This window comes from Chinchilla lanigera, unplaced genomic scaffold, assembly GCF_000276665.1.
Source record: "Chinchilla lanigera isolate Chin_1 unplaced genomic scaffold, ChiLan1.0 scaffold00028, whole genome shotgun sequence".
Taxonomy (NCBI): Eukaryota; Metazoa; Chordata; class Mammalia; order Rodentia; family Chinchillidae; genus Chinchilla; species Chinchilla lanigera.
The window spans coordinates 14970097-14995462 of NW_004955429.1; the positions used below are offsets into that span (position 1 = coordinate 14970097).

The 25366-nt window shown below is 53.3% G+C and overlaps 1 protein-coding gene across 5 annotated transcripts in view; it reads left to right on the forward strand.

The window, feature by feature from the left end:
• The first annotated feature begins 8 nt into the window (after positions 1-8).
• Tsen2 (TSEN2 tRNA splicing endonuclease subunit) overlaps positions 9-25366 on the forward strand; it is a 27355-nt gene continuing 1997 nt past the window's right edge. Inside the window, exons 1-10 of one of the 5 annotated variants that reach the window (XM_005387021.2) lie at positions 10-83; positions 1695-1901; positions 3328-3409; positions 7025-7061; positions 9759-10236; positions 12571-12648; positions 14716-14766; positions 17934-18072; positions 23793-23829; positions 24356-24467. In XM_005387021.2, the coding sequence (XP_005387078.1) occupies positions 1713-1901; positions 3328-3409; positions 7025-7061; positions 9759-10236; positions 12571-12648; positions 14716-14766; positions 17934-18072; positions 23793-23829; positions 24356-24467 (1203 nt within the window). In that variant the 5' untranslated portion in view covers positions 10-83; positions 1695-1712. Of the gene's footprint in view, positions 84-119; positions 485-1633; positions 1902-3327; positions 3410-7024; positions 7062-9758; positions 10237-12570; positions 12649-14715; positions 14767-17933; positions 18073-23792; positions 23830-24355; positions 24468-25366 lie in introns of those variants that run through there. The other 4 variants (XM_005387020.2, XM_013515519.1, XR_001234537.1 and 1 more) reach the window with 4 other exon arrangements.

The window sequence follows — 25366 nt, forward strand, 5'->3', positions numbered from 1 at the left end:
TGCGGCCTCGCTACTTGACGGCAGCCGGTGTCCGCCCCCGAGCGGGGTTGCCGGGTAACGGCGAGCGCGTGGACTTGGGGCAGGTGAGCACTCCCGGGCGCGGAGAGGCCAGGCCGGGGCTGGCCAGGACTTGGGCCTGCGGGTCTCCAGACGACCCCCGGGGCGGGCGGGCGGGCGGAGAAGGGCGCGGCGCCTCCCGGGGCTGGGGCCGCGCAGCTGCCCGGGCTGGGGGAGGCGCTCCGGAAATACATTGCGCGCTTCGGAGTCAGGCGGCCCGCGTTTGGGACACAGAAAGTGACAGTCCCTGCAGGCACGTGCGCCCCGGCCGCCCACGTGGTGCCTGGGCTGGGTGTGATCCCGGCTGTGGTCGCCAGCATTGAGAGCCAGAGACCATCCCGCGCCCAGCCCCCTGCCTGCCCGCCCAGCCTTGTCACCCGAGCGCGCGTGGCACTCGGGGTCTGGAGCCCGTACCTGCCTGTGATGGGTAGCTGTCATTTCGTTCGCGTTCCCCTCTCCCATCATACCCTTCTGCTGTCAGCGCTGAGGAAGGAGCGCGTGAATGCCCACTGCAGATGCGGAGGGCTTCAGCTGCAGGCCTTCCTCTTCAGCTTTGCCTTCCAACTTCAGCAGGAAGTCAGTTCATCCCTCTGTCTCTGTCTCTCTTGAAACAGGGTCTCACTGTGTAGTCCAGGCTGGCTTTGAATTCACTATGTAGCCCCAGCTGGCCGGAGAGCTCACAGAGATCCTCCTGCCTCTGCCTCCTGAGTGCTGGGATTACAGGCATGCACACCACACAAGGCTCAGCATGAAAGACTTGTGAAGCGTTCCCTGTTGAGTTTTCCCCTCCCCCGAAAAGGGAACTGCTTTGTGAGACAATTCCTTCCGATCTTCAGAAGGCTGATGTTGGTATCCATGAAGCCATTTTTTTTTTTTTCAAATTTATTTATTTACAGTACTGGGGGTTGAACCCAGGGCCGTCACATTTTACTGCTGAGGAAACTCAAGCGCAGAGAGATTCCATAACCTTTGCCCAAAATGGCACAGGACGCGGCCAAGGCAGCCCCGTGTTGGTGCGCATGCTGTCGGAGCCAGCTGCTCTCAGTGGCCTGTGCAGGCAGTGCCCGCTGGACCCGTAGATGACCACGGCCCCTGTCAGTTATTCCTCACTGACTGCCTGGGAAGGCTGGGAGCCGGAGGCTGGAGGCGCACCTCAGCGGGGGAGCACTTGCCCTACATGCGCAGGGCCTCGGTTTTGATCCTGAGAGCCGATGGACCCTTTGTGGAATGCAGAGCGCTCATTAGACTTTGTTAACTTGGTTTCATCTTATGTCCTGTGAACCCAGGGAGCCCTGAGTGAAGGTCCTCAGGGAACGTGGTTGGCAAAGTGAGGCTAGCAACAAAATCCCAGCAGGCAGGGACCCGGGGGCACTTGCTCCCAAGAGACCTTGCTGTGTGCCTTGGGACTCTTCCCTTGGCCTCACTGTCCCCTTTCCGTGGAAATACTATGACCGCCTCCCCAGGGACTGTGGGGCCGAGGCTTTCTCAGCGCGGAGGTCAGCACAGCTGGTGCAGCGTGTCCTTGTGACTCTCTGGCTTCGGGGTAGCTGCTGTGTAAAGATTGTTCTCCCCACAGACCGCAGCCTTTCCAAGACTCCGTATCGATGACCAGGGCATTGCCGGATGTTTCTTTAAAGAGCGCTTGCCCTTGAGCGATGGCAGAAGCTGTGTTCCACGCCCCAAAGAGGAAAAGAAGAGTGCACGAGAGCTACGAGTCTCCCCTGCCGATCCCCCTCGGCCAGGACCCAGGTCCCCGGAAGGAGTTCAGAGCATTCCGGGCTGAGATGGTCAACAACCACGTGATCGTGAGGAGCCCGGCGGACATGGAGCAGCTGTACGGGAAAGTGAGTGTCGCGCCCCGACCCCCAGCCCTGCCCGCTTGGCCTAGCGCAGTTGGCATCGGGTGCCCGAAGCCGCGCGTTGTGGGAGCAGGGGCCTGACGTGGGAGCCCCGTACCCCAGCCCGCGCTGCGGTGATTATAAAAGCAGCACAAAGGTCCCGCTTACAGAAATGTGCTGTGGGACCGGGAGCGTCCCCCGGCCCCGGCCCATCCCTGCAGGTCCGCTCCTGCTCCTGCACCGGTCAGGTGAGGCTTCCGAGCGCGCACTCCTTGCCCGCTGTCCTGCCCGGGCACCCTAGAGGGGCCCGGGGCTGGTTTTCACTGCTCTGCAGCAGCGGTGGGCTGGGTTGGGATCGGTAGCTCGCTCCCTCCCCTCCCCAGAAGCTCGCTCATGGCGGGGGTGTTTCAAAGCCAGCTGGATTGAGGTGTGGTTCGCAGCCGTAAAACTCGTCCTCTCCGTGCACAATTCAGTGATGATCTTAAATTTAGAGCGGGTGCAACCACCGTGACAGTCTAGTTTTAATATTTTGGGTTTCCGTGGTGCTGGGGAGTAAACCAAGGGCCTGGCACTGTGACGCCAAGCTACGCCCCTGACCCCACTTTCCAGTGTTAGGACAGCCCCTTTGCCACAGGGAGTTCCTGCGCTGTTGCACGGGGTCTCCGCTTCCGCCCACAGCCTGGGGCACACAGGGAACAGCCTCCTGTCTCCTTCCCTACGGCCTGTCCAGAGACCGGAGGGGAGCGGGTAGCCCTGCCTCTGGTGGTGAGCACGGACCCTAGTCTCCCTGCAGCTCAGCGGTGAGGCCTTCCTCCGCAGCCCCTGATGTCCAGCAAGAGTCCGTGTAAGGCCACGCACTTCGTGTATTCTGACTGTTAGATCTACACAGAGAGTGAAGAGTTTTTATTTTATTATTATTCCAATTCCCTGAGGCTCAGACAGGAGGATCACAAGACTGAGCCCAGCCTGAGAAACTTAGGGAGACCCTGTCTCAAAGAATTGTAAAAGGGCTAGGGCCGGAGCTTAGTGTGAAGTTCCGTCCCCGGTGCCTCACAGAAAAGTGTGGGGGACGATGTGTCGCTTTTGGAATCAGCCCTGAGGGAGGAGCACTGCAATTCCGGGGTGCAGAGGGCGCGGGCAGCGTTGTCCCCCCGGTACACAGTGTTCCCCTGCCACAGGCGGCAACAGCCTCTGTCCCTCCCGCCCGTGGCGCCTCTGCGTGCCGGCCCCACACCGGAGTCAGTCAGCGAGGCCCATGGCAAAGCTCCTGCCCTCCCGGAGAGGCCGGAGTCACAGAATGCACGCATCGTCATGAATGATCGCGGCAGCCGTGAAAAGAGGAGTGAGCCGCTTGTGACCCCGACAGTTCCTTTCCGCTGCAGCTGGGAGACGCGTCTAACCAGCAGCTTACCGCTTCCTCTCTTCCCGGAAGGGTTATTTTGGAAAAGGCACTCTCTCAAGAAGCCGTCCAAACTTCTCCCTGTCGGACCCGAAGCTGGCTGCCCAGTGGAAAGGTGAGCGAACACACCACACCCGCCAGTCCTTTCTGGCACAGTTGCGCTCCGGGATCTCCTCGGTAAAGTTGCAAAGGAGTGACAGGCACGTCGGCAGTTTCCATTTCCGGCACCTGAAAAATAGGGAAAAGGAAAAAAATAAAAGAACCAGTTCCATCTGGTTACAAAATAATTAGGAAAGATTGTTTGTTCTTTTTTTCTTTTTTTTTTTTTTTTGTCTTTTTGAGGCAGGGTCTCGCTGTGCAGTTGAGGCTGGCCTTGAGCTCACTTTGTAGCCCTGGCTGATCTCGAACTTGCACTAATCTTCCTGCCTCAGCCTCCAGAGTGCTGGGATTACAGGTGTGCACCACCATGCCGGGCTCTTAGGAAAGATTTTTTTAAAACATTCTATTGTAAGAAAATATTGTTGAAATGAGATCCGAGTTAACAGGAAAGTGGAAAAGTCTAACAGGGTCCCATGGTGGAGCCCAGGGACACACAGTTCCCCTCCAGAAGGGAATCCAGCAATGTCCACAAAAACTGTGTGTCATTCCCTGCTTCCTTTTCCCCTGTTCCTCGCCCCCTCAGCCCCTGGTAACCTTTCTTTGAATGTCCCTCTTTTCGATATTTTATGTATAAGAGGACGCCTACGATATTTGTCCTTTTGTGTCTGGCTTCTTTTGCTTAGCACAATGATTTTAAGGTTTGTCTGTGCCATTGCACATACCAGAACTTCATTGCTTTTCATGACTGAGTAATATTCCACTGCATGGTTAGACTACCTTTTGTTTATCCGTGTACCTGCTAATGGACACTTAGGTTGTTTTTGTTTTTGTTTTTTTAAAGAGAGCAGTAAAAAAAGAACAGTAGCAACATACCAACATCACAGACATAAACAAAACAAAGCAAGAACATTAAAAGTGATACAGGGTTTCAAAACAAAATGATAGGAGTTAACAGTGGTTGTTGTATTACATATTGTTATCTTCAGCTACGTTGCTCAGATTACCAGATGTAAGAATGGATGATTGTTCAAACCATTAAAGAGAATTAAAAATTAATTATTAGATAAAACATTAGAGATAATGCGGAGTTTCACTAGACAAGATGGTAGGAATTCACCCATGGTTGTTCCATTGCGTATTGTTGTCTTCAGATCAGCTGTGGAATTACTAAGACGTCGTTGTTCTTTCTATGTGCGTGTGATGGTGCTGGTACTGAGGAGTGAACCGAGAACTCTTGCGTGCTAGGCAAGCACTCCACCAAACTTTCAACTTTCTGTTTTGTTTTGTTTTTGAGCCAGGCAGGCCTCAAACTCACAGTCTGCTTCCTCGGCCTCCCGGGTGCTGGGATCACAGCCGCGTGTGTGCCCCACTGTGCCTCATGTATGGCTGTTTAACTTCTTAGAGAACAACTTGTTCATCACAGTATCTGCACCTCTTTACCTTCCCATCAGCAGTGCACAAGGTTCTGCTTTCTCTACATCCTTGCCAAGCTTTGCTTGTTTGCTTTCTCAATACTCCCCATCCCAGGCTGGGATGGAGCTCAGTGCAGAGCATTTGCCTAGCAAGTGTGAGCCCTGGGTCTGATTCTGTGCGGCCCCTCACCCCCCAAAACAAGTCCTCTCGGGGGTCATAAGTGGTAAGCTTTTGTTGTGGTTCTTGCATTGGTTTTACCGAGATGGGGTCTTGCTCAGTTGCTCAGGCTGGCCTCAAACTCGCCACCTTCCTGCTTCAGCCTCAGCGTTCTGAGTAGCTGGGATAACAGGCATGCACCACTGCACCCAGCTAAGATTTTTAATTTTAATGAAGTCCAGTTTATCTGTTTCATCTTTTGTTGCTGTGTTTTTGGTTCCATTTTTAAGAAACCATTGCCAAACCTGTTTCCCCTGAGTGTTACAGGTTCGGTACCTCACGTTCGGTCGTCGTTGCATGTGAGTGGTTTTTGCAGTGGTGAAGGCCCAGCTTCCTCGGGCCTGTGGGTATGTAGTCGCCCTGTCATACGTACGCTTTGTTTTTAACTAGCGCCCCAACTTCCTGGAGTGCATCTTAAAGATGCGCTGGAAATGACAGGGAGTGGCGGAAGGACACTCACCGCGGCACTCTTCGTGCCGCTCAGAGGCTGGGAGCCACCCGAGGCCCAGCGCCGCGGTGGGGCACGGGCAGGAAGGTGAAGGTTCAGTGAGCTGTGGTCTATCTAGAAAGAAGGGAGTATAAATATGTGCTTAATTCTGTTTTTGAAAATTAAAGAATTTGCCTCACGCAGTGGCACGTATGTTTAATCCCAGCAAGAGAATTGCAAGTTCAAGGCCAGCTGGGCAACTTAGCCAGGACCTAGGTCAGCACCCAGTACCACTGCCAAAAAATGATTTAAAGAGATAAGTGTGTATAACCTGGTTTACACAGTGTCTGCAGGTATGGGAACATCACGTCGTTCCATTACTATTTGCTTTCGTGTATCAGATTAAAAATAAATGTAACTAGAAATAAAAATGGAAGGAGAAACCAGAATGCTTTTCAGTACTGAAGGTTGAACCCAGAGTGCCTTTGTCCTGAGCTACATCCCCAGCCCCACTCGCTTCTTTGTCTTTATATTTTTGAGACAGGGGCTCACTGAGTTGCCCGGGTTGGGCTGGAACTTTCCATCCTAGAGTGCTGGGGTTGTGGGTGTTCAGCACCGCGCCCAGCTATGACTGAGGGAAAGAACGAAATAGGATGGGAGGAGGTGAGAACATACAGATTTGACTCCGGAACCTTGTCAGTGCACAACATAGTAATTACAAAATAAAGTTCAATTTTAAAAAAGTAGGTTTTTTTTTTTTTTTTAATAAAAATGAGACCCACAAGCTTGTCAGGTTGGGTTGCATAATCTCATAGGAAAAAATTGTTTTTGAGTAACTAAAACAGATATTTCCTCAGTCTTGGGGAGATAGACTTTTTGTCCATTTTCTCTGACAGAAAAATGCTGCTTAATAAACCACCCCAGAGTCCATCAGCTGTGAGCAGTAGTGTAGTAGTGCATGCCTGTAATCCCAGCACTTGGGAGGCAGAGGCAGGAGGATCTCCATGCACTCAAGGCCAGCCTGAACTACATAGTAAGACCCTCTCTCAAAACAAACCAAAATAAAACAACAGCAGATCAAGCAAGCACAGACTGTCCTGCCCATAGATCCACTGACCTTGGCAGCTGTGTCCTCTCCTAGGCTTAGAACGCTGAGCATCGTGTAGGCCTGGCCTCTCCTGCCTTGGAAGGAAGCTGCTCAAGGGCAAGGGACCAGGGCTAAGACCTGACCCTCCAGCGACCCAGAAGCACTTCCGGGGGAGAGGTGTGGCCCACCCAGTGTCCGGAGCTGTGCCAGAGCCAGAAGCCCAGATCCACATCCAGAGTCGTGTCCCCTCTGGGGACACGGGAGGCTGGGGGTCTTGGGGTCCTGTGCTGGTGCCACTGCTGTCCCTGCCGAGCTGGGGTGATGACCGGTTCTGGGCTCACCTCCTGCCATCGCTGACCAGTCAGCGTTCACCTTCCAGGCTGCGACCTTGGGACCTGAGTTCTCTCCCCTTCCTCCATTTTTAGTGGGTGTTTTCCCCTCTTAAGGGAAACATGTCTGGAACTAACAGAGCTCCTTTGCCGTTGCAGATGTGGAGACCAGCATGCCCATCGTCACGGCAGAGAGGTAAGCGGCCGCGAACGTGGCGCTTGGGATGGTGTGGGCGGCCTTTCCTGTGCACAGCCGCCTTCTCTGTCCTGCTGGCATTAGAAGCATCGTTGAAAATGCGGAGTTGACTGTGGATCAAATTCTGTTTGGATGCATTGAGGTTTTGCTTAAATCGCCCTAAGCTGAACCCTTTGCCAGCCGAGCTCCTTCGGACATAGGCGTCAGTGTGGAGTAGCGGGCACCCTTCGCTGCTCTGTGGGATCAGAGAGGGTTTTCCAGACGTGGTCCCGAGCGTGCCCACCCGCCTCTGTCCCTGGCTCTAGCCTCGTGCTCCCTGTCCCTCGCACGCCTGGTACAGGTGACCATCCTGGGGCGCAGGGACCGGGTCCTCCTCTCTGCAGCCCCACATATGGTCCCCACGTGGGGCTCCATTCGTGGCCCCTGTGTGGTGTTCGTCCAGCCAAATTTCGCAGCCGGGTGACCATGGGCAGCGAGGGACACGGAGGGAGCTGGCTGCTGTGGCCACAGCCCAGCCTGGGGACCGGAGCGGACTGTGGTCTGGGAGATGCGGCCCTGGGGCCCTGAGTGTGAGCCCCTCATACCCTCCCCTTTTTGTTTCTTTCTTCTTTGGGGGACGGTCGGGGTGATGCTGGGGTCAGAACCCAAGATCAGCGCTCTACCTCTGAGCCACGCGCAGCCCAAACGCTCAGTGCCTCAGTGCGGTGGTTCTTGCGTGTTTTTTAAGTCAGGGAAATGGACGAGGGCATGTAGAGGCGCCTGGGGGTGAGTGCGCGTTTGGTGCACACCCGGCCCCGGGCTCCACCCCCAGCAGCCCCCTAAACGGAACAGAAACAAGAAGAGACGTGTTGAAAGCCGTGGGCCCTTTCCCACAAGAAAGAACCATACTGATGAAAGCCTCGGGCTCGTGTAACAGGTTCGTAGACCCAGCAAGCCCGGAGCCGAGGCTGCAGCTCCCACAGGTTCTCCTTGGGTCTCCCCGGGGGCGTTTCCCATCACTGCGCACGCGCAGCCGGGCACAGCCAGGAGCCGCCCGCTTTCCCCCAGGACGCGGAGGGGTCCATGCCAGGTTCCTGTGGGGTAGGAGTAGGAGGAGTGAACTGGCTCTTGGATGAGGCAACTGAAACAGAGAAGTTAAGTCACTTGCTTGTCACGCAGTTGTAGCTGACCGAGTCAGGGCTGGACCCGGAGCGTGTGTGATCCCAGAGTCACTGCAGCTCAGCTACTGGAGTGGCCTTGTAGGGTTAAGCCTTCCGCACGTTGTGGAGAGGGTCCTGGGGACGGAACCTGGGGTCTCGCGCGGGCACACATGCTCCACTACTGAGCTGCGCCCCTATCCCTTTTTTGTTTTTTATTTTGAGACTATCTCACTAAGCTACCCAGGCTGGGCTCAAACGTAGGATCCTCCTGCCTCAACCTCCTGAGCAGCTGAGGTTACAGACAGGCACCCCCGTTCCCATCTAGGTTTCGGTCTTTAAGATTCCAGCCAGGCCTGATGGCACATGCTATAGTCCCAGCAATCTGGGAGGCTGAGGCAGGAGGGTTACAGGTTTAACCCAAGCCTGATCAACGTAGTGAGACCCTGTCTCGAAGAATTAAAATAGTTAAAAATTCCGGAGTTGTTGCTCCGTGTGAAAGCCTTGGTTCAAACCCCAGTACCAGGAAAAAAAAAAAAAGAATCTAAGGTTTAGTTCCCGTGTATGCGCCGCGTGGGGATGCTGACGGATGCAGGGAGGGGCCGCGGTGTCCTAAGTGTCCACAGTCGGTTTCCCCGGGTCCTGTGCCCTGTGCACATCACCCTAGTCACCTGCGCACAGGCGTGGAGGGCGAGGAGTTGGGGGCGCCTGCCTCGTGAGCAGGCCACATTGCAGGCGTCGCGGGTGCTCTGCCGCGGCAGCGTCGACAGCCACCTGCGGGTCCCCGATGCCCGAGCGCCACAGCCTCGGGCCAGTGACCCAGCGGAGCCCTGGACTCCTGTCCCTTTTTTAGTAAGCAGGAAGTTCTCCGTCTGTTGGAGATCACCGGATGGTAGCAGCAGGAGCAGGCGGAAGGGTGAAGGGAGAAAGGGCCATTTTTATAACTTGGGAAGTGTTCGCGTGTTGCCTTCAGGTTTGAAACCCTTCCTGTGTGTTTTCTCATTAAAGTACACTCTGAAAGTTATTCTGGGGAAAAGGGCCGTTCTTTCTGTATCCAGTGAAGGGGTTATTAGGTGCTGTGAGAAATCTTTGTCAGAATTCTCATTTTGCTCTGCGTTGCTAAACAAAGGGCCTTTGTGTTATGGCGTAAGCATCGGAAAACATTTTGGTCTTGAAAAAAACCAGAATGAACCCTGATAAAGATGGCTACTTTCTCCATATACTTACCTGCCTCTGTTTTTTGAATGACATGAATTTTGCCCAGTGTGATGGTGCACACCTGTAATCCCAGCACTCTGGAAGACTGAGGCAGAATTGCAGGTTCAAGCCCAACCTGGGCAACTTAGCAACTGAGCGAGACCTTGTCTCAAAATAAAAAAGGGCCGGGGGTGGAGTTCAGTGTGAAGGGCCTGGGTTCAAGCCCCAGTACCATAAAAAACAAAAACTTCCCTGTAACCTGCCCGTCGGTCTGACTGCTGTAAGCGCCTTCTCGGCCCCGCCAGCCTCTGTGTGCTCTGCCTGCTGTCTTCGGTTCTGGGGCTGACGGTGTTTCTGTCTGCAGGTATCAGCGTCATCTGGCCTGGGCCACGGAGCTCCTGCGCAGACAGGGCCAGGACGAGAGCACCGTGCGCAGGGTCCTTGAGGAGTACACAAGGCCACTCAAGCGTCCCGGAGAGAGCAGCGCAGAGGGGCGACTGCGGGCTGGGCCCGTGGCGGGGACAGGGACAGAGGGACTTCCTGGCATGGATGGAGCCTCTGGAACCGCAGAGGAGGCGGGAGAGGCCGGCCTGGGCTCTGGGCCTGGCCCACTGGTTGCAGCCAGCTTTGGGGAGCACACGGGAGAGGACCCTGCGTCTGCTCCCCAGGTCCCTGGCTGTGCACAGGACACGCTCAGCCCGCAGAGTTGCCTTGAGCCTGCGGCCAGTGGCCCACTAGCCGGCATCCTGTGTACCGGAGAGAGGGAGCCCGGCCCCGAGTTCGTGCTCGTGGAGGAGGAGACGAGCAGCAGGAGCGAGGGGGAGGACACCCCGGAGGAGGAGGTGAGGAGAGGAAGGGTCTGTGCCCCATCACTGCTGTGTTTCCATGGCTTCAGTACCCCGGGCCCAGACCCAGGACCTTGTGCTTGCCAGGCAGGTGCTTGTGCTGCTGAGCTGTATCCCCGGCCCTGTCCTGACTGCTTAAAAGAGAACACCCTCTTTTAAAAAAGAGTTTCACTTTTATCATAATATATTGTTATAATTTTCTGTTTTATTACTTTTAGTTATTGTTGATCTCTTATTGAGCCTAATCTATGTGTTAAACCTGAAATGTGATTGACAAACACAGGGAATGTTTAAATTTTTAAAAAATTTATCACTATAAAAGACACATTATAAACCAGACACACATGTGTAAACATCATATTGTCTCCCTAGTGTGAGACACTGAAAGAGTAAGTAAGATCCAAAATGTATGATAAATATTGTGAAATGGGAAGAAACTGTTCTGAAGGAAGGAGAAACTGGGATAGGGGAAAAGAGGAAAGAAGGGAGAGAAAATATATATATATATATATATATATATATATATATATATATACACACACACACACATATATACACACACAAGGTAATTAAGAGTTTACTACTAATTTTTCTTAGCTCATTGAAAAGAAAGGTTTGTGCTAATATTATTTGGACAATTAAATGCCTATATCTTGTACTTTGAGTAACTGAAGATAATGGTATGCAGTGTATTAGCCATTGTTTCTGTCCTGTTGTTCTTTTTTTTTTTTTTCGGTTTTTGGTTTTTTTTTCCGGTACCGGGAATCGAACTCACAACCTCATGCTTGCCAGGCCGGCGCTGTGCCGCTGAGCTAAATCCCCAGCCCCTTGTTTCCGTCCTGTTGTTTTGAAATTCTGTTTTACTTTTCTCTTTAAAATAAAATTTTAAAAAAAGATAACATTGTGCTGGGTGTGGCGGTGCACACCTGTAGTCCCAGCATGTGGGAGGCTGAAGCAGGAGGATCACTGTGAGTTCAGGGACAGCCTGGGCTACAGAGTGAACTCAGGGCCAGCCTGAACTACACAATGAGACCTGTCTCAAAAAAAAAAATTTTAAGAAAAGACACATGGCCACTAACCCCCTCCAAATGTTGCTTTGAGCACACTGACCCTGTCACTCGTACCACTCTCTGAGGCAGTTCCGAAAGGCCTTCTCCATGAATGTCTTTAGTTGTACTGTTGTGGCTGCTTCAGTGTCTTCAGATGATTGAAAACATGTCCCTTTCATGATCGCTTTAGCTTTGGGGAAGGGCCGGAAGTCCATGGCGCCCGATGTGGTGAATAAGGCAGATGAGGACACAGCGAAGAGTTTTTGTGAGGCCGCCTTCCCACTGGGTGGCCCTCGGCAGCAGCACCCACCGTACTTTCGCAGACACGAAAAGGGACTTCCCGAGCTGCCGCAGAGTGGCAGGAACAGCAGGCGAAGTGTGTCCGAAGCAAGGGGGAGTGTTTTGAGCAGAATTAGTGGCGAAGAGTCTTTTATCATGATAAATTTCTAAAAGGCACCCGTTCATCGTATGTTTCCACCACACCCGTATATCGTAGGCGTGCTGGGTGGGGAATGCGTGGTGTCCCGGGGACATCTCTGCATCCCTGCCTGCAGAGCCCTCTGTCCCTGGCCTGTAGGTGGTGTTAGGGAACCCAGTGCCCTTTCCACAACTGGTCCGGTGAGACTCCCAGGAACAGGTGGGCTTGAGGCCCAGCCCAGGCACACAGCAGTGCGGGCACCCTTTCCTCTACAGCCGGGGAGAGGGTCTAACATTAACGTTCTCAGACTCGTACACTAAAGCGAGACAGGTGACTGCAGAATGGCAGTGGTGTTACGTATGACGCTGAGCGTAGAGCGAGAAGAAAGGACACTTACGAAGTCCTGTGAGGAGCAGACACGTGCTTAGGGGTAGAAACACAGATTCTCCCCCAGCGTGCAGCTGCAGGCAAGATGCATGGGGGAAAGGAAGTAAAATGTTAACAGTGGGGAAAAAATTAAAACTTCTTCCTCCACAGAAGTTATAAAAAATGAGTTTTCTGTAGTGTTTATCCAATAGCAAGTGAACCTTGGGAGTTTACAAGAAAGTGGCTTTGGGTTTTTGTTTGTTTGAGGTTTTTTTTTTTTTGGAGGTGTTTGTTTTTGAGACAGGGCCTCACTTTGTAGTTCAGGCAGGCCTTCAACTTGTGGCGATCCTCCTGCCTCAGCCTCCCAAGTGCTGGGATTGCAGCCGTGAGCCACCATGCCCAGGAAGAAAGTGTTCATTTTCAGATGCAGTCTCTTCCATGTGGCTTGTAGTGCATCTGTGTATTCTATTGTGTTTGATTTTATTTTTCTCTCTTCAGTTGGTGCAAAGAAAGAGGTTAATATGCAGAAGAAACCCCTACCGGATCTTCGAGTATCTGCAGCTCAGCCTGGAAGAGGTGCGTTTCCATTTAAGGATTCATTTCCATCATGTTATTTCAGCTCCACAAGGTGCAGCGCAGCCTCCTGTGTACACGAAGCTACCGTACCAGGCATCCCTGTGTGGTGGGGTCGCTGGATGTTGTAGTTAAGCATGGAAAGCCCCACAGGCGGTGTCCACAGAAGCTGCCGAATTCCACTCCTCCACATTCCCCCGCAGTCCTCAGCTCTGTGTTGGGGCTGGGGTGCTCAGGGGTGAGCGCTTGCCCCACCCACGAGAGCCCCTCGTTCCACACCCGGCTTTAAAAGAAGGCCTGTGTCCTTGGCCGTGGTGCCGGGTCCTTGCACAGAGCATTAGAGGGACTCGTCTTAGCACTTCCTTCCTCGCTGTTTTCAGATCGGCTGAACAGGATCTCACTCATTTTCACCCACTTGTGGAAACCAGACAGCTCTGTGGAGATGCTGTTCACACACCGTGAGTTCTCCACCCAAAGTACACGAGCGGAGGCTGGTGACACAGCTCGGTGGTGCAGCTCTTGTCTGATATGCGCAAGGCCTGGGTTCCACCCCTGGTGCTGCAGAAAAATAAAGTGTACAGCCCACCAGGCATAGTGCCACATACCTGTAACCCAGGCAACTCAGCTGAGGCAGGAGGATCTCAAGTTTGAGACCAGCCTGGTCAACTTACTGAGACCCTGTCCTCTAAAGTGACAAGTAAAAAATGGGGCCTCAGTGTTTTTAGTCTCCTGCTGGAGTTTGACGAGCTCGGGTGGGTCTCATTGCTCACCAGGCGAGCCGGTCTGTGTGTCTCCCTGTCCCGCGACTTAGATGGCGCATTTCTTTCCGCAGTGTGGTGGCTGCGCCTCAGCCGAGCCCCCTTCCCTAAGAGGCGTGGTGTGAGTACCGCTGCTCAGACCTGCAGGGCTCCCGCCATGGGCACGCTGTGCTCAGCCGCATCTTTCTGGCCTAAGTCTGTGCCGCAGCCAGGAGGTGCCTTCTGCCTTTGAAGCTGTGTCCTCCTGGGCCCCTCTCAAGGCCTGAGCACCCACAGGTCCCAGGAGGGGCTGGCAGGCTGCATGCACAGGCAGTGTCGTGTCTCCGTGCCCCATCTCCCGGCCCGCGCTCCCTTGCAGAGAGCCCAGCGACACTGCACAGACTTAGCGTGGGAAGGCGTGTTTGGCTGTGTGTACTGCGTCACTGCATCTCACGCAGGGCTGTTTACCAGGAAACCTGGCAGCCGCTACCCCTGGTGGGCTGTTCCAGTTCAAAGTAAAGTGGAATGCAGTTCAGAATCCTGTTTCCCGGTTGCACCAGCCGCGTTACAAGTCCTGAGTAGCCACACACGGCCCAGTGGTTGCCCAGAGGGACGACGGTACACACGTGGAGTCCGCCACTTCCTGAGCACACAGCAGGGTGACCTGAGGGTCCCAGACTCTTCTCCCTGCAGATCGGAGCCATAGGACACCTGGGCAAGGGACAGCACTGTGCAAAAAAGGGCCTTCCTGCCGTGCACCTGGCGGCTGTAGCCAAAGTCCGAAAGCAGAACCTGTGTCCTTGATTGTGCATTCAGTCTCATGTCCTATAAAATACTTCTTAGGTTGAAAGAGAAATATCAGGACTGGGGGGCAGCTCAGCAGTAGCACATGGTCTTCCCATGCGTGAGGCCCTGGCTCCGTTCCCCAGCACCAGATCCAAATAGAATTAAATAAAAAGCGACTGCTCTCACTAGGGGCTCCCAGTCAGTCGCTGTCTCCTGCACTGCAGTCTGTGGAGCCTGTGACCTGGACAGGTCAGGCCACCACCGAGTGGCTTTGGATAGTACGAGTCTGACACCTTTCTAATGTTGATCAGAAAGCTCTTCTTAGCTGCACGTAAGAGCAACTTTATTCACCTACCGCCAACTTTCCGGTGTGTTGCGTGGTAGAGTCCCTAGCAACAGTTTCCATGGCAACCAGGCCACATGACTGATTTGATGGTGACTTAAGGACATTCATTTGTATCCGACAGGAAGAGAGTGGGGTCTGCACAGTGATCTCTTGCGCGTGCTGCCAATTTCTGATGGACATTTTCTCCCTGCTCCTTTTCAGGCCTTCTTCCTGGTCTATGCGTTGGGGTGTCTGAGTGTCTACTACAAGAAGGTAAGGTGTTTATGCAGGTGCAGCCCCCCTGCAGTTTCCCTGATGTTAAAAACAGGTTTTCTATTTTCCATATTGTTTTTGTTTTGTATTGTACTTTGAGACAAAGTCTCACATATAGCTCAGGCTGACCTTGAACTCACTGTGTAGCCTAGGGTGATCTTGAACTCATGGCAGTCCTCCTGCCTCAGTCTGCTGAGTACAGGGATTTCAGCCAGCATGCCTAGCTATTCCATATTGCTTTAATACCTATGCGTTTGCTTCCACTGAGTAAAATAGGAGGTGAAGTTTTTTCTTTTAAGTTTTGACTTCAGGTTCTGAACTGGGTCTATTCAGGCAAAAGCCAGCTTTAACGTTTTTTTAGACTGGGTTTCACTTTCGTAAACCGCGAAAAGTGCAGCATCTTATATACAGACCAGGAACTCTGTGTCCAAGCAGCACTGAATTAACAGAGGTAGGCATGGTGGCACATACTATAATTCCAGCTCCTCAGGAGGCTGAGACAGGAGGATCCCAAATTCAGCAGTCCTTGCACAACTAACAAGACTTGTCTCAAAAAATAAAAAGGGCTGGAGTGTAGCTCAGTGGCACAGCATTTGTCTAGCATGTGGGAGGCCCTGAGTTCATCCCCAGCACTGCAAAAAAATAAAAGTTACAGGTGTTTACCAGGCTGTGTCAATCACCTTTCATGCGCTGTTTCATAGCCTGCCTCCACGTGGTAGGAATTTTACCACCAAGGTAACTAAGGCCCAGAGAAGATGAGTTATCCAAGGACACACACCACTTGGCAGAATCTCCTGCGTCTGGTGTGCTCTCATGCTGTGGCTACCACGTGCAGAAGACAGACAGCCACACAGACGGCACCAGTGGCTGGGGACAGGGCAGAGAGGAGGCTACACTGAGCACTCACCGTGCTTTTAGAATTTCAAACCGTGTAACTATAATACCCGTTCAGAATAAGCAGGTAAAGTAGGTAAGCAGAACACTTAATAGGATGGGGAAGTATTTTGTCTGGGTCTTATATGTGCATAATTTTATCATCTCTCTAGTTCTGGTTTTTCTCTGTCTTTCTGTCTGGCTCCCTGTCTGTCTCTGTCTCTGTCTCTGTCTGTCTGTCTGTCTGTCTCCTGGGGCCTTCCACATGCTACACAAGTATTCTACCACTGAGCTATGTCCCTAGCACTTTGTATTTTATTTTGAGGCAGGGTCTCACTGTGTAGTCCCTAATTGCCTTGAACTTGCAATCCTCCTGCCTCAGCCTCCTACAAAGCTAAGAGTACATGTGGGCTACCTTCTCAGCCTACATTTCACCTCATGTTTTATTTGCATGAGTATCCATGGTTTGGAAGGACGTGTTTGGCATGATTGACTTGTTTTTCTCTATGGTGGTCGCTTCTAGCTCCACAACCCCCTCTTATGGGCTGCAGCTGGGATCTGCCAGCTGCTGTAGCTAAGCAGAGTCCTCAACATCTGGGGGCACTGGGCTCTCCAGGCGGGGATCCAGCCTCCTCCTTGTTAGAGGAGACAAAGCCCACAAAGCTCCTTAATAGAAGGAGCACAAAAAAAAAGGACAGGAAACATGTCAAGAAGCGTGGACTCATTTCTGGTGGGTTTCATTGCTCTGGTGCTGGGGCTGGAGACCAGCCGTGCGCATGCACTGAGCACTGCTCTGCCTCTGAACTGCCCCCACGGGGTTAAAACCAGACCAGACACTTCGCAAGGAGCCCCGGAGCCAGACCCCGGCTGAAGTCAGCTCTTCAAGTGCTGAGTGGGAAGAAAGCCCGCCTCGCCTAGCCTGTATCCTATTGGGTCCTGTGTTCCTCGGACTGGGCTCTGCCATCCTGTTCCATCACCTCTGTGCAGTCAGGTTACTACATGTGCCAGCAGGCAGCAGTTCTCGGACGCCAAAGAATGAAATGGAGCACCTTTGGGTTTTTAATGAAAGTTTTACTTATACGATGATTGGTTGACTTTTTTCTTTGCAGTACTGGGCCTTGAACCCAAGGCCTCATGCAAGCTCTACCCCCTGCCCTTTATTGGACTTTATTTTTTTCAATTTTGAGACAGGATCCCCTTAAGTGGCCTAAGCTGACCTCAATTTGCAGTCCTCCTGCCTCAGCTTCCTCAGACCTGAGGTTAGCAGCATACAACACCATGCACACCTACTTCTTCCTTTTCTAAATGTGGCCTGGCATTTCAGCTGCGCACTAAAGGGCCTGGGGAGTGTTTCTTTCTCCTTTCTCTCTCGCACCCTCCCTTCCTCCATACCTCCCTTCCTTCCTTCTCTCTAAGTACTAGGATTGAACCCAGGGCCCTTACAGAATTACACTGCCAGTCCTTTAAAAATTTTTTTAAATTTTGAGACAGGGTCTCTAAAGAGACTGCTCTCAGCTTTGGCAGTCACACTTGCGCTCGCTGCCCAAGCTGCTTTCCTGGCGTCCGTCCCAGCCCCTCCCCAGCTCCTGCTCATGTGAGATGTTGCCTTTCTTCCCTTTCTCCTCCGGTGCTGGGGTGGAACCCAGAGCCCAGGCAGGCTAAGCATGTCATCTACCACTGAGCCGCACCCTGGCCTCACAATCTGTCTTTCTGCATCCCCAGAGCCCCGGTGTCCTTCGGGAATGGAGTAAATGCCTTAGGTGGGGGCCGGCGAATCATTCTCTGTTTTCTTGGTAACCACATTAAATTTCAAAAGAAAAACACAGATGAGCCTGGTATAGTGTACACAGCTATAATTCCAGCACGAGCAGGCTGAGGCAGGAAGATCACCACAAGACCAAGATCTACCTGGATTATATATAGTGAGACTCTGCCTCAAAAAAGAAAAAGGAAAAAAGCTACTTGATTCATGTTTAAAAGCAAGTAAAATTACTTTCAGTAACCATATTTCATGGTTCATTTAACCGAGCATATCCATAGTTTGCACTTGGCCCCTTTCTCTCCTGCCCAGTTGGACTCCTGTGTGTTTCACACTTGCAGCGCCCCTGTTGGATGGGCCAGGTGAGGGTAGTGGCTGCCACGTTGGACATCCCGGTCCGGGTGCCCAGGAGCGCCCTGCATTTGTCCCCCCCGCCATTGCTGCTGCTGAGCCTGCACACCAAACAGATGTTAGTCCCTGGCAAGGGGGAATGGATCGTGCATGAACAGTGCCTCTTCCTTTTAAATAACCTTAGGAGCCCCTGACGATCGTAAAGCTCTGGCAAGCGTTCACAGCAATTCAGCCCACATTCAGGACGACCTACGGGGCCTACCACTACTTCCGGAGCAAGGGCTGGGTGCCCAAGACGGGGCTCAAGTATGGGACAGACCTGCGTGAGTAGCCCTCTGTGGGATGGGTGCAGGGCCACACAGGACGCCAGGGAGAGCAGTGGGTATGCCGGTGCTGATTTTCCCTGGCTTAGATAAGGATCTTGGGCAGTTGAGCGCTCTGGGAGGCTGAGGCAGGAGGATTGAAAGTTTGAGCCTAGCCTAAGCAACTTACAGACCCTGTCTCAAAATTTTAAAAAATCTTTAAAGGACTGGCAGTGTAATTTTGTAAGGGCCCTGGGTTCAATCCTAGTACTTAAAGACAGAAGGAAGGAAGGGAGGGATGGAGGGAGGGAGGATACAAGGGAGAAAGGAGAAAGAAGAAAAAGAGAAAAAAGAAAGGAAGGAAGGAAGGGGAAGGAAGGAAGGGGAAGGAAGGAAGGAAGGAAGGAAGGAAGGAAGGAAGGAAGGAAGGGAGGAAAGGAGGGAAAAGAAAAGAGAGAAGGGTGTTTGGAGTAAGGGGGTGAGTCCAAACTCGTGCAGTTGGGGCGCCTAGGGGAGAAGCTGCGGCCCCCGCCCAGGCTTTTACCCTTGTTGCTCCGTGACCGTACAAGGGTGACGGTGGACCTTTCAGAGCTTTCAGTGCCACACAGAGCCTGCTGCGGCGTGCGTGCCGTAGGTTCCCCACCGCTGCCCTAGGAAGAGCCCCTGGCACCCCTGCTCCTGGCAGGCCTGAGCCCTGCGATTGCAGTCAGTCCCACGCTGTGGGCCTCAACTGTTTCATCCGCCAGGCAAGAGCAACGGTGCGGTGACCCCTGGTCACAGCTGTCGCTATGTGTGGCGCTGCCCTCACTATGTGTGGCGCCATCTTGCTACACAGTCCTGATCTCAGTCCTCGCAGCGGTGGGGTGCGGTGCTGTGTGCCGGGTACTGTGCTCCCCACGCTTCTGACGGAAGGGTCGCCAGCCCAGGGTTGTTCCCAGGTGCTGTAGGAAGCCAGACCCTGGGTTGGGGCTCATGCCCGCAGGGAGCCAGACAAGAAACAAATACAGAAGGGACCTTGAGGGACTGCACAGCCTAAGACAGGTAAAGGAGAGCCGGGCACCTTGGTGCACGCCTGTAATCCTGGCACTTGGAGGCTGAGGCAGGAAGTTATTAAGATTCGAGTCTGGCTAGTCTGGGCTACACAGCAAGACCCTGTCTCAAAAAAGTTGTCATAAAACAGGAGAACGTCGGGTGAGGAAGTGTGAGTACAGGCAGCGGGCCGAGGCCGCGCCCCTGGCGCTTCACGTTTGCACTTAGCGCCCAGGCAGGGTGGGGAGGGCTGTGGGGAGAAGTTGGCTGCTCTAGAAATAAGCTGCCTCGGCGGGGGTTCGAGCTTTCCCAGCCCTGGGTTCGGTCCCCAGAACCACAGAACGCAAGCACCTGAGCAAGCAGACTGCCTGTAGGCTGATGGAAAGGACGGATGAATGCACCGACCGGTGGATGGTGGATTTTTTGAAAGGAAAAGAAAGAGCGCTCCTTCCCGGCTCCAGCGGAGACGTAGCGCCTGCCGCTGTTCACTCGCATAGTTCACGTGGGACGCGGCACGTGGCCTGGGACGGGAGGGACGCTCCCCAGCCCGCTCTTTCCGGGCAGGCGGCCCCACCGCTTCCTAGCAGCAGTGTTCCGAGCGCCAGGGACGGGCACAGGGCACGTGTCTGTGACCCCAGCTACTCTGGACACCAAGGCAGGAAGATCTGAAGTTTGAGTTTCATGTGACCAACTTAAGTAAAATCCTGTCTCAAAATTAAAAGTAAAAATGACTGGGGTGTAGTTCAGTGGTTGAGAGCTTGCCTAGCATGTACAGAGCCCTGGGTTCCACCCCTAATATGGGGGAAAAAAACCCAAAAACACCTTGCGACCCTAAATGAAGCCCAAGTCACGCTCTCTTAACAGTTGATTTCTTACTGCAGTAAGGACCCGTAAAGGGCCACCGTGAAAGTCAGACCTCATCCCGAGGCTCCCCTTGCGCGAACCCTGTCCGGCTGCATTGACGGCGCAGCACGGGCAACAGCAATCTGGTTGTCGTGGGGTTTGGGGCCACCCACGTGCTCTGGTACCTCTGCCAGGACCCGTCTCCCACTTAAGGTCACATTTGTCAGTCCCGGGGATTAGGAATGGGCCTGTGTTTTGGGGGCCACCAATTCGAGCCCTGTATTCGCTGGACATTTCTAACTTAAAATGGTTCCTGTACCTGCTTGTTCACTTTCCATGACATTGACTTTTGGAAGCACCGTTTAGGATGGTCCCCATTCTACATAACATGGAATGTCCCCTCCACATCAACCCTTTTGGCACACGTAGGTGACATAGGTACTTACTATATGTCTTATTTTTTCTTGTTGGTGGGACAGAATATCTGACACCCAAAGTTAAAGGAGGAAAGGTTTATTTAGTTCACGGTTTGTAGGGGTTTCAGTCCACAGTTGGCGGGCTCCAAGGCAGAAGGGCATCGCAGAGGAGAAACGGTCCGTGACACGGCAGGCAGGAGGCAGCAAGCAACACCAGCCTTCCTTTCCCTTTTTTCTCATCCAGGCGACCCGCCTTTTGGGTGGAGCTACTCCACTGAGTGTGGGTCTTTCTACCCACACCCGGAACAGTGCAAAACCAATTGGTGAGCTCATCCACTACCACACCCCTAGTCCACATGCACACAGCCTAGGTCCCATCACCTCCAAGGAGCCCCGCCTATGACCTCAGAATACTTCAGGAGAGACGTGACGTCAGGTAGTCCTGCTCTGGGTGACACTGAGACTCCTCACTTGACTAAGATGACCGTGGTCAGACGTCTGCCGTAGAGCTACATTTTCCCCTTTGCAGTTAACACGTTACCTGCAGCACGGTGCTGTGAGTAGCTGGCTCCTGGGCATCTGACGGGAGTCTGCGGCACTTAAGGCATCATTCCTCCTGGTCCCTTCACTTGTGTGTGAGCTTCCATCCGTAAGGAAGTGTGAGCTTTTCTCCCCTCATCCTTTTTACTGCTACAGTAGGCAGAGCCAGGGCACCGAGTGTGCCGGGCAAGGGCTCAACCATCACGCTGTACCCCTAGTGCTATTCTCCCCACCCCAGCCCCATCCTTCCAGACCCTATTTTTATTTTATTTTTTAAATTTAAATTTAAATTTCACGGCGAGTGAGGCCCTAGGGGACAGAATCCAAGACCCTGGCCGTGCTCCGCACCCCGGGCCACACTCCCGGCGCCCGGCCCGCACGTGAAAGGCGCAGTGTTGCTCCACCTTTGGAAGCTTGCAGCCTTTGTGGTCGGTGCTTTTGTGAAACAGTTTCGCCTTTGCCTCCGAGCTGTTATCATCATCATATCGAGCACTTACTGTTTGCCAGGCACCGTGCAAATACTTCGGCCCTCGCACGCTCGTGTTGTAGGAAATGGACCTGGTGTCATGGTTCTGGCGCCGCTGAGCGGTGACTTGGGTCTCTGAGGCTGAGATCATGCTCTGAACTTCCTATTTATTTATTGACAGCCCTTGGGTTGAAGCCGGGACCCTTGCTCTGAGCTACGACCCCAGCCTCTTTCTTCCCTTGAGACAAGGTCTCACCGAGTTGCCCGGGCTGGGCTTCAATTTGCGATTCTCCTGCCTCTGCCGCTGTACACTGTGCCTGACTGTGTCTTCAGTTGAGAATTTTAGAAGCCGAGGTGGGAGAAGTTAAGAACTCGGAGTGGCAGAGATTGGGCAGGAAACCAAACCCCGAAGTCCACCCCGGTCCTGGCCATCTCTCTTCCCCCAACCGCCCCGATCTCAGAAAGCTGGGAATTGTTTGCATGTGCAGCATTTGCATATTTACTAAAGCATATGCCACAGTGATTTTGAGCTAATTTGCTGGATACTTCAGATACAACTTAAATGGAAAGCGGAGGAGGAAGAGGGAGTGTGAGCATAGGAAGCACAAACGAGCAGCACAGGCGGGGTGAGGGCTTGCCACGGTGGCTGCGGGTACCCCCACCCTGCATGAGCTCCATGCCGCTTTCCTGAGCCCAGGGAACAGCTGACCGGCTACATGGCTCAACTGACCAAAAAGGAAAATGCTGTCAGTTCCTCAAGAAAAATGAAACTCTTTCACGAACGTGCCTGCGTTGGTTTTAGTACAGGGGACAGTGGAGAGCCGACAGACGGACCTATGCAGTGGGGACAGTGATTCCCATGGCCGGAATCACTTGTCAGCTCAGGGCTCAGCGGCTTAGCAATGTTGGCATCAACTCCAAATGGTGCCTCAGGGCCGCAGGCCACTTCCTGCCGCTCCTGGTGTCCAGCACGGCGTCCAGGGTCACCTTCACGAAGGGCCAGTACAGTCTGCATCCCAGGAGGGCTTCAGGGACCAACCCGGAAGTAGCACCCACTGACCACCCTGCCTGGCTGCTTGGAAGTCGGAGCTGTGCTCTGGCCTCTGGCCCGGGAGGAAGGAGTGGTGGGTTTGGTGAGCAGCTGGCCGGTGTATCAGTCAGCGCTCACTAGAGGAACAGTGTAGAGCAGGTATGTGAACATATCTGGGCTTACGGGCGGGCTTACAGTGGCCGCCCAGAGTCAGGTGGGAAGGGCGTAGGAGGGCGTCTGCGTGCTGGAGAGCCGAAGGACCCAAGGGTGGAAGGCCTAGACCCCACAGAGTCCTGTGCAAGTCCCTCCCTCCGTGTCAGGAGGCCAGAGGGACTGTGCTGGAAGCCAGGAAATGACGTCCTAGGCAGTGTCAGACTGGAGCTCCTCCGTGAAACAGCGGTGAGCCTTCCTTCCTCTTCCGACTGCACGCCTGTTGGCTGGTGCCACTCACACCCAGGGTGCATCTTGAGCCTCTCCCAGAACCGTGCTAATCCAATCAGCTAGGCTTCCTTACTCAAACTGATGGGACAGCTCATGAACAGAGGACTCTGCCACAGGGCAGAAGTACCCTGCAGAGGCCCCAGCCCCAAGCCCCTTGCTGAGCACCTCTTGACCTTCAAGATAATTAACCCGACCTCTTTCTGGACCCAGAGAGCAGGACACACACACTCCTGGCTGGAGAGAGTGGTTATAATGGCTTTTGTTTTTTTGAGACATGGTCTTACTGTAGTCCAGGTTGGCCTTCAATTCACTATGTAGCCCAGGCTGGTCTCAAATTCACAGTGATCCTCCTGCTTCAGCCTCTTGAATGCTGGGATTACAGGGGTGCATCACCACACGTGGTGGACTTTTTTTTAATGCCACTTGACTTTGAATGTCTTAAACCTGAATTTCTTAAACCTTAAGACTAAACCTCTTAGAACTAAGCTTTTGCCTTACCTGTGGCCCTGACACCTGGCCAGGGTACCCACTCAGGCACTCTGAAGTCACTTGATTTGCAGTAAACAACAAATGCTGGTAGGCAGTGTGTGAACGCCACCCTCTTGGTGGACTCTCGTGCTCTTACTGGGGTGGGGTGAGGAAAGGCAAGATGCGAGTCACCCGCAGTGGGGTGTTGCTCCGTGGGCGAGTGAGGTGCTGCGTTTGGTTCCCTGCGCCAGAGTTTAAAAAATCACTCGACCTTGGGGATTGGTGTGAGGAGGTAGGGGTGAGGCTCTTGGCAGCAACTTTTTTTTATTAATTGTACTTTATTTGGGGTAGGGGAGTAAGGCAGATTTTAAGAGTGGACCACAAGGTATTTTGCCGAGCGCGCATACAGGCAGTTGGATGTTCGCATCCCTTTGGAGAAGAAGAAAAGTCAGGTTGTAAAGCACACTTTTGAGCCGAGTGCTTACACATTTTCTTTTCTTCTTTGCAGTGCTGTATCGGAAAGGCCCTCCATTTTACCATGCCAGGTTTGGAGCAGTTATTAAATACCTAGGGAATGAAACGATACAAGGGCCTCTGGCCTCCAGTTCAGTTTTCAGCACCATGGAGACAGCTAAAAGCTGTGCTCCTCTTGGCCCTGATAGGAATCAGTGTTAAATGTCCATGTTGGCTCAGGTGGAGCACAAAGCTGGGAGGCCCTGGGTTCCGTCCCTCACACCGCAAAAAAAGAAAGGAAAGTGCCTGCCTCGAACTGCCGTGTTACAGTGCAGAGAGAACACACGTAGGTGACGGCAGTGTGTTCGTGTGTTAAACATGGGGTCACTCTATGCAGTAATTGTTCATCTTAACATCACTGAGTATTATTGTCTCAAAGGTTGGGTGAATTTATAGCATCCATCCCAGGAAAAACATTTCCCGTGAGTGTAAAATCAGCCTAAAGTTTTGTACCTTGCCCTGCGTTTTCATTAGTGTTTTCTCAGCCGCAGCGTGGGGTGTCTAGGATCCGATGCGGCTCGGTCTTCCCCTTGCTCAGAGCCCGTCGGTGTCTTGCAGCTATTCTGTCATCGTGGAGCTCGTGGACGAGCGCTTCGCAGGCCCCCTCCGCAGACCTTTCACTTGGAAGTCGCTGGCCACCCTCAGCAGAGTTTCAGGCAATGTCTCCAAGGTAACCCACCGAAGCCTGGCACCCCAGTGCCACAGAAACGCACAATTTTTTTTTTTTTTAATGTAGTAGAATGATATATCTGCCAGTGAAATGCTAGAAGATTGAGGGTCTTTTGCACCCCTCATTTACTGGGTCAGAAGTTGTCCTCTTGCACTGGCCTGTTTTGGTCTTCGCTCACTCTCTCAGAGGGGCACGGCCCCGGTCCTCTGGCGTCTGCCAGGCGTCACCTTCCTCCCCAGCCCTCACTGTCCCACAGGCTCTTCCTCTTGTAGTTGTATCGGGTACATTCACACGTTCACATTCACAAAGGAACCAAGACGTTGGCGGCACATTTTTTTCTGAGCTTGCAGATCCCTTGAAAGAGAAAGGGAGGGGTGAAATGTGCTGCTCAGCACTTGGTCACCGTCATCATGCTGAGAAATACAGGGTCACTAACGCAGACCGTGGCCCTCCGGCCTCCGTTCTCCTCCAGCAGATGGGGAAGTTTCCTCTCACACTGGGACGATCACCACCTCCAGCTTGGGCTGGGGGTGTCGCTCAGGGCGAGAGCGCCTGCTTGGCCTTCACAGGGTCCATCCTCTGCGCCATCCACCCCTGGTGCTGGCTCACTGACTCCCATGACCGCCCACCCCCACTTTACCCTCTGGCCGTGTCGGGGCGCGGATGGGAGGCCGAGGCTGGGCAGTAGAGGTCTGCACTGTTGATAGTCAGTGTCTGCTTGACTGCACCTCTGGCCCTGGCCGCGATCGCCGACTGGCAGCTCCTTAGCGGGAAAGCCAAGCACTGGCTTCAAGTTCCCAGGGGAGGGGCTGGGGATTTAGCTCAGCGGCAAAAAGCGCCTGTCTGGCAAGCGCAAGGTCGCGAGTTCGGTTCCCGGTACCGGAGAAAAACCCAAAAAA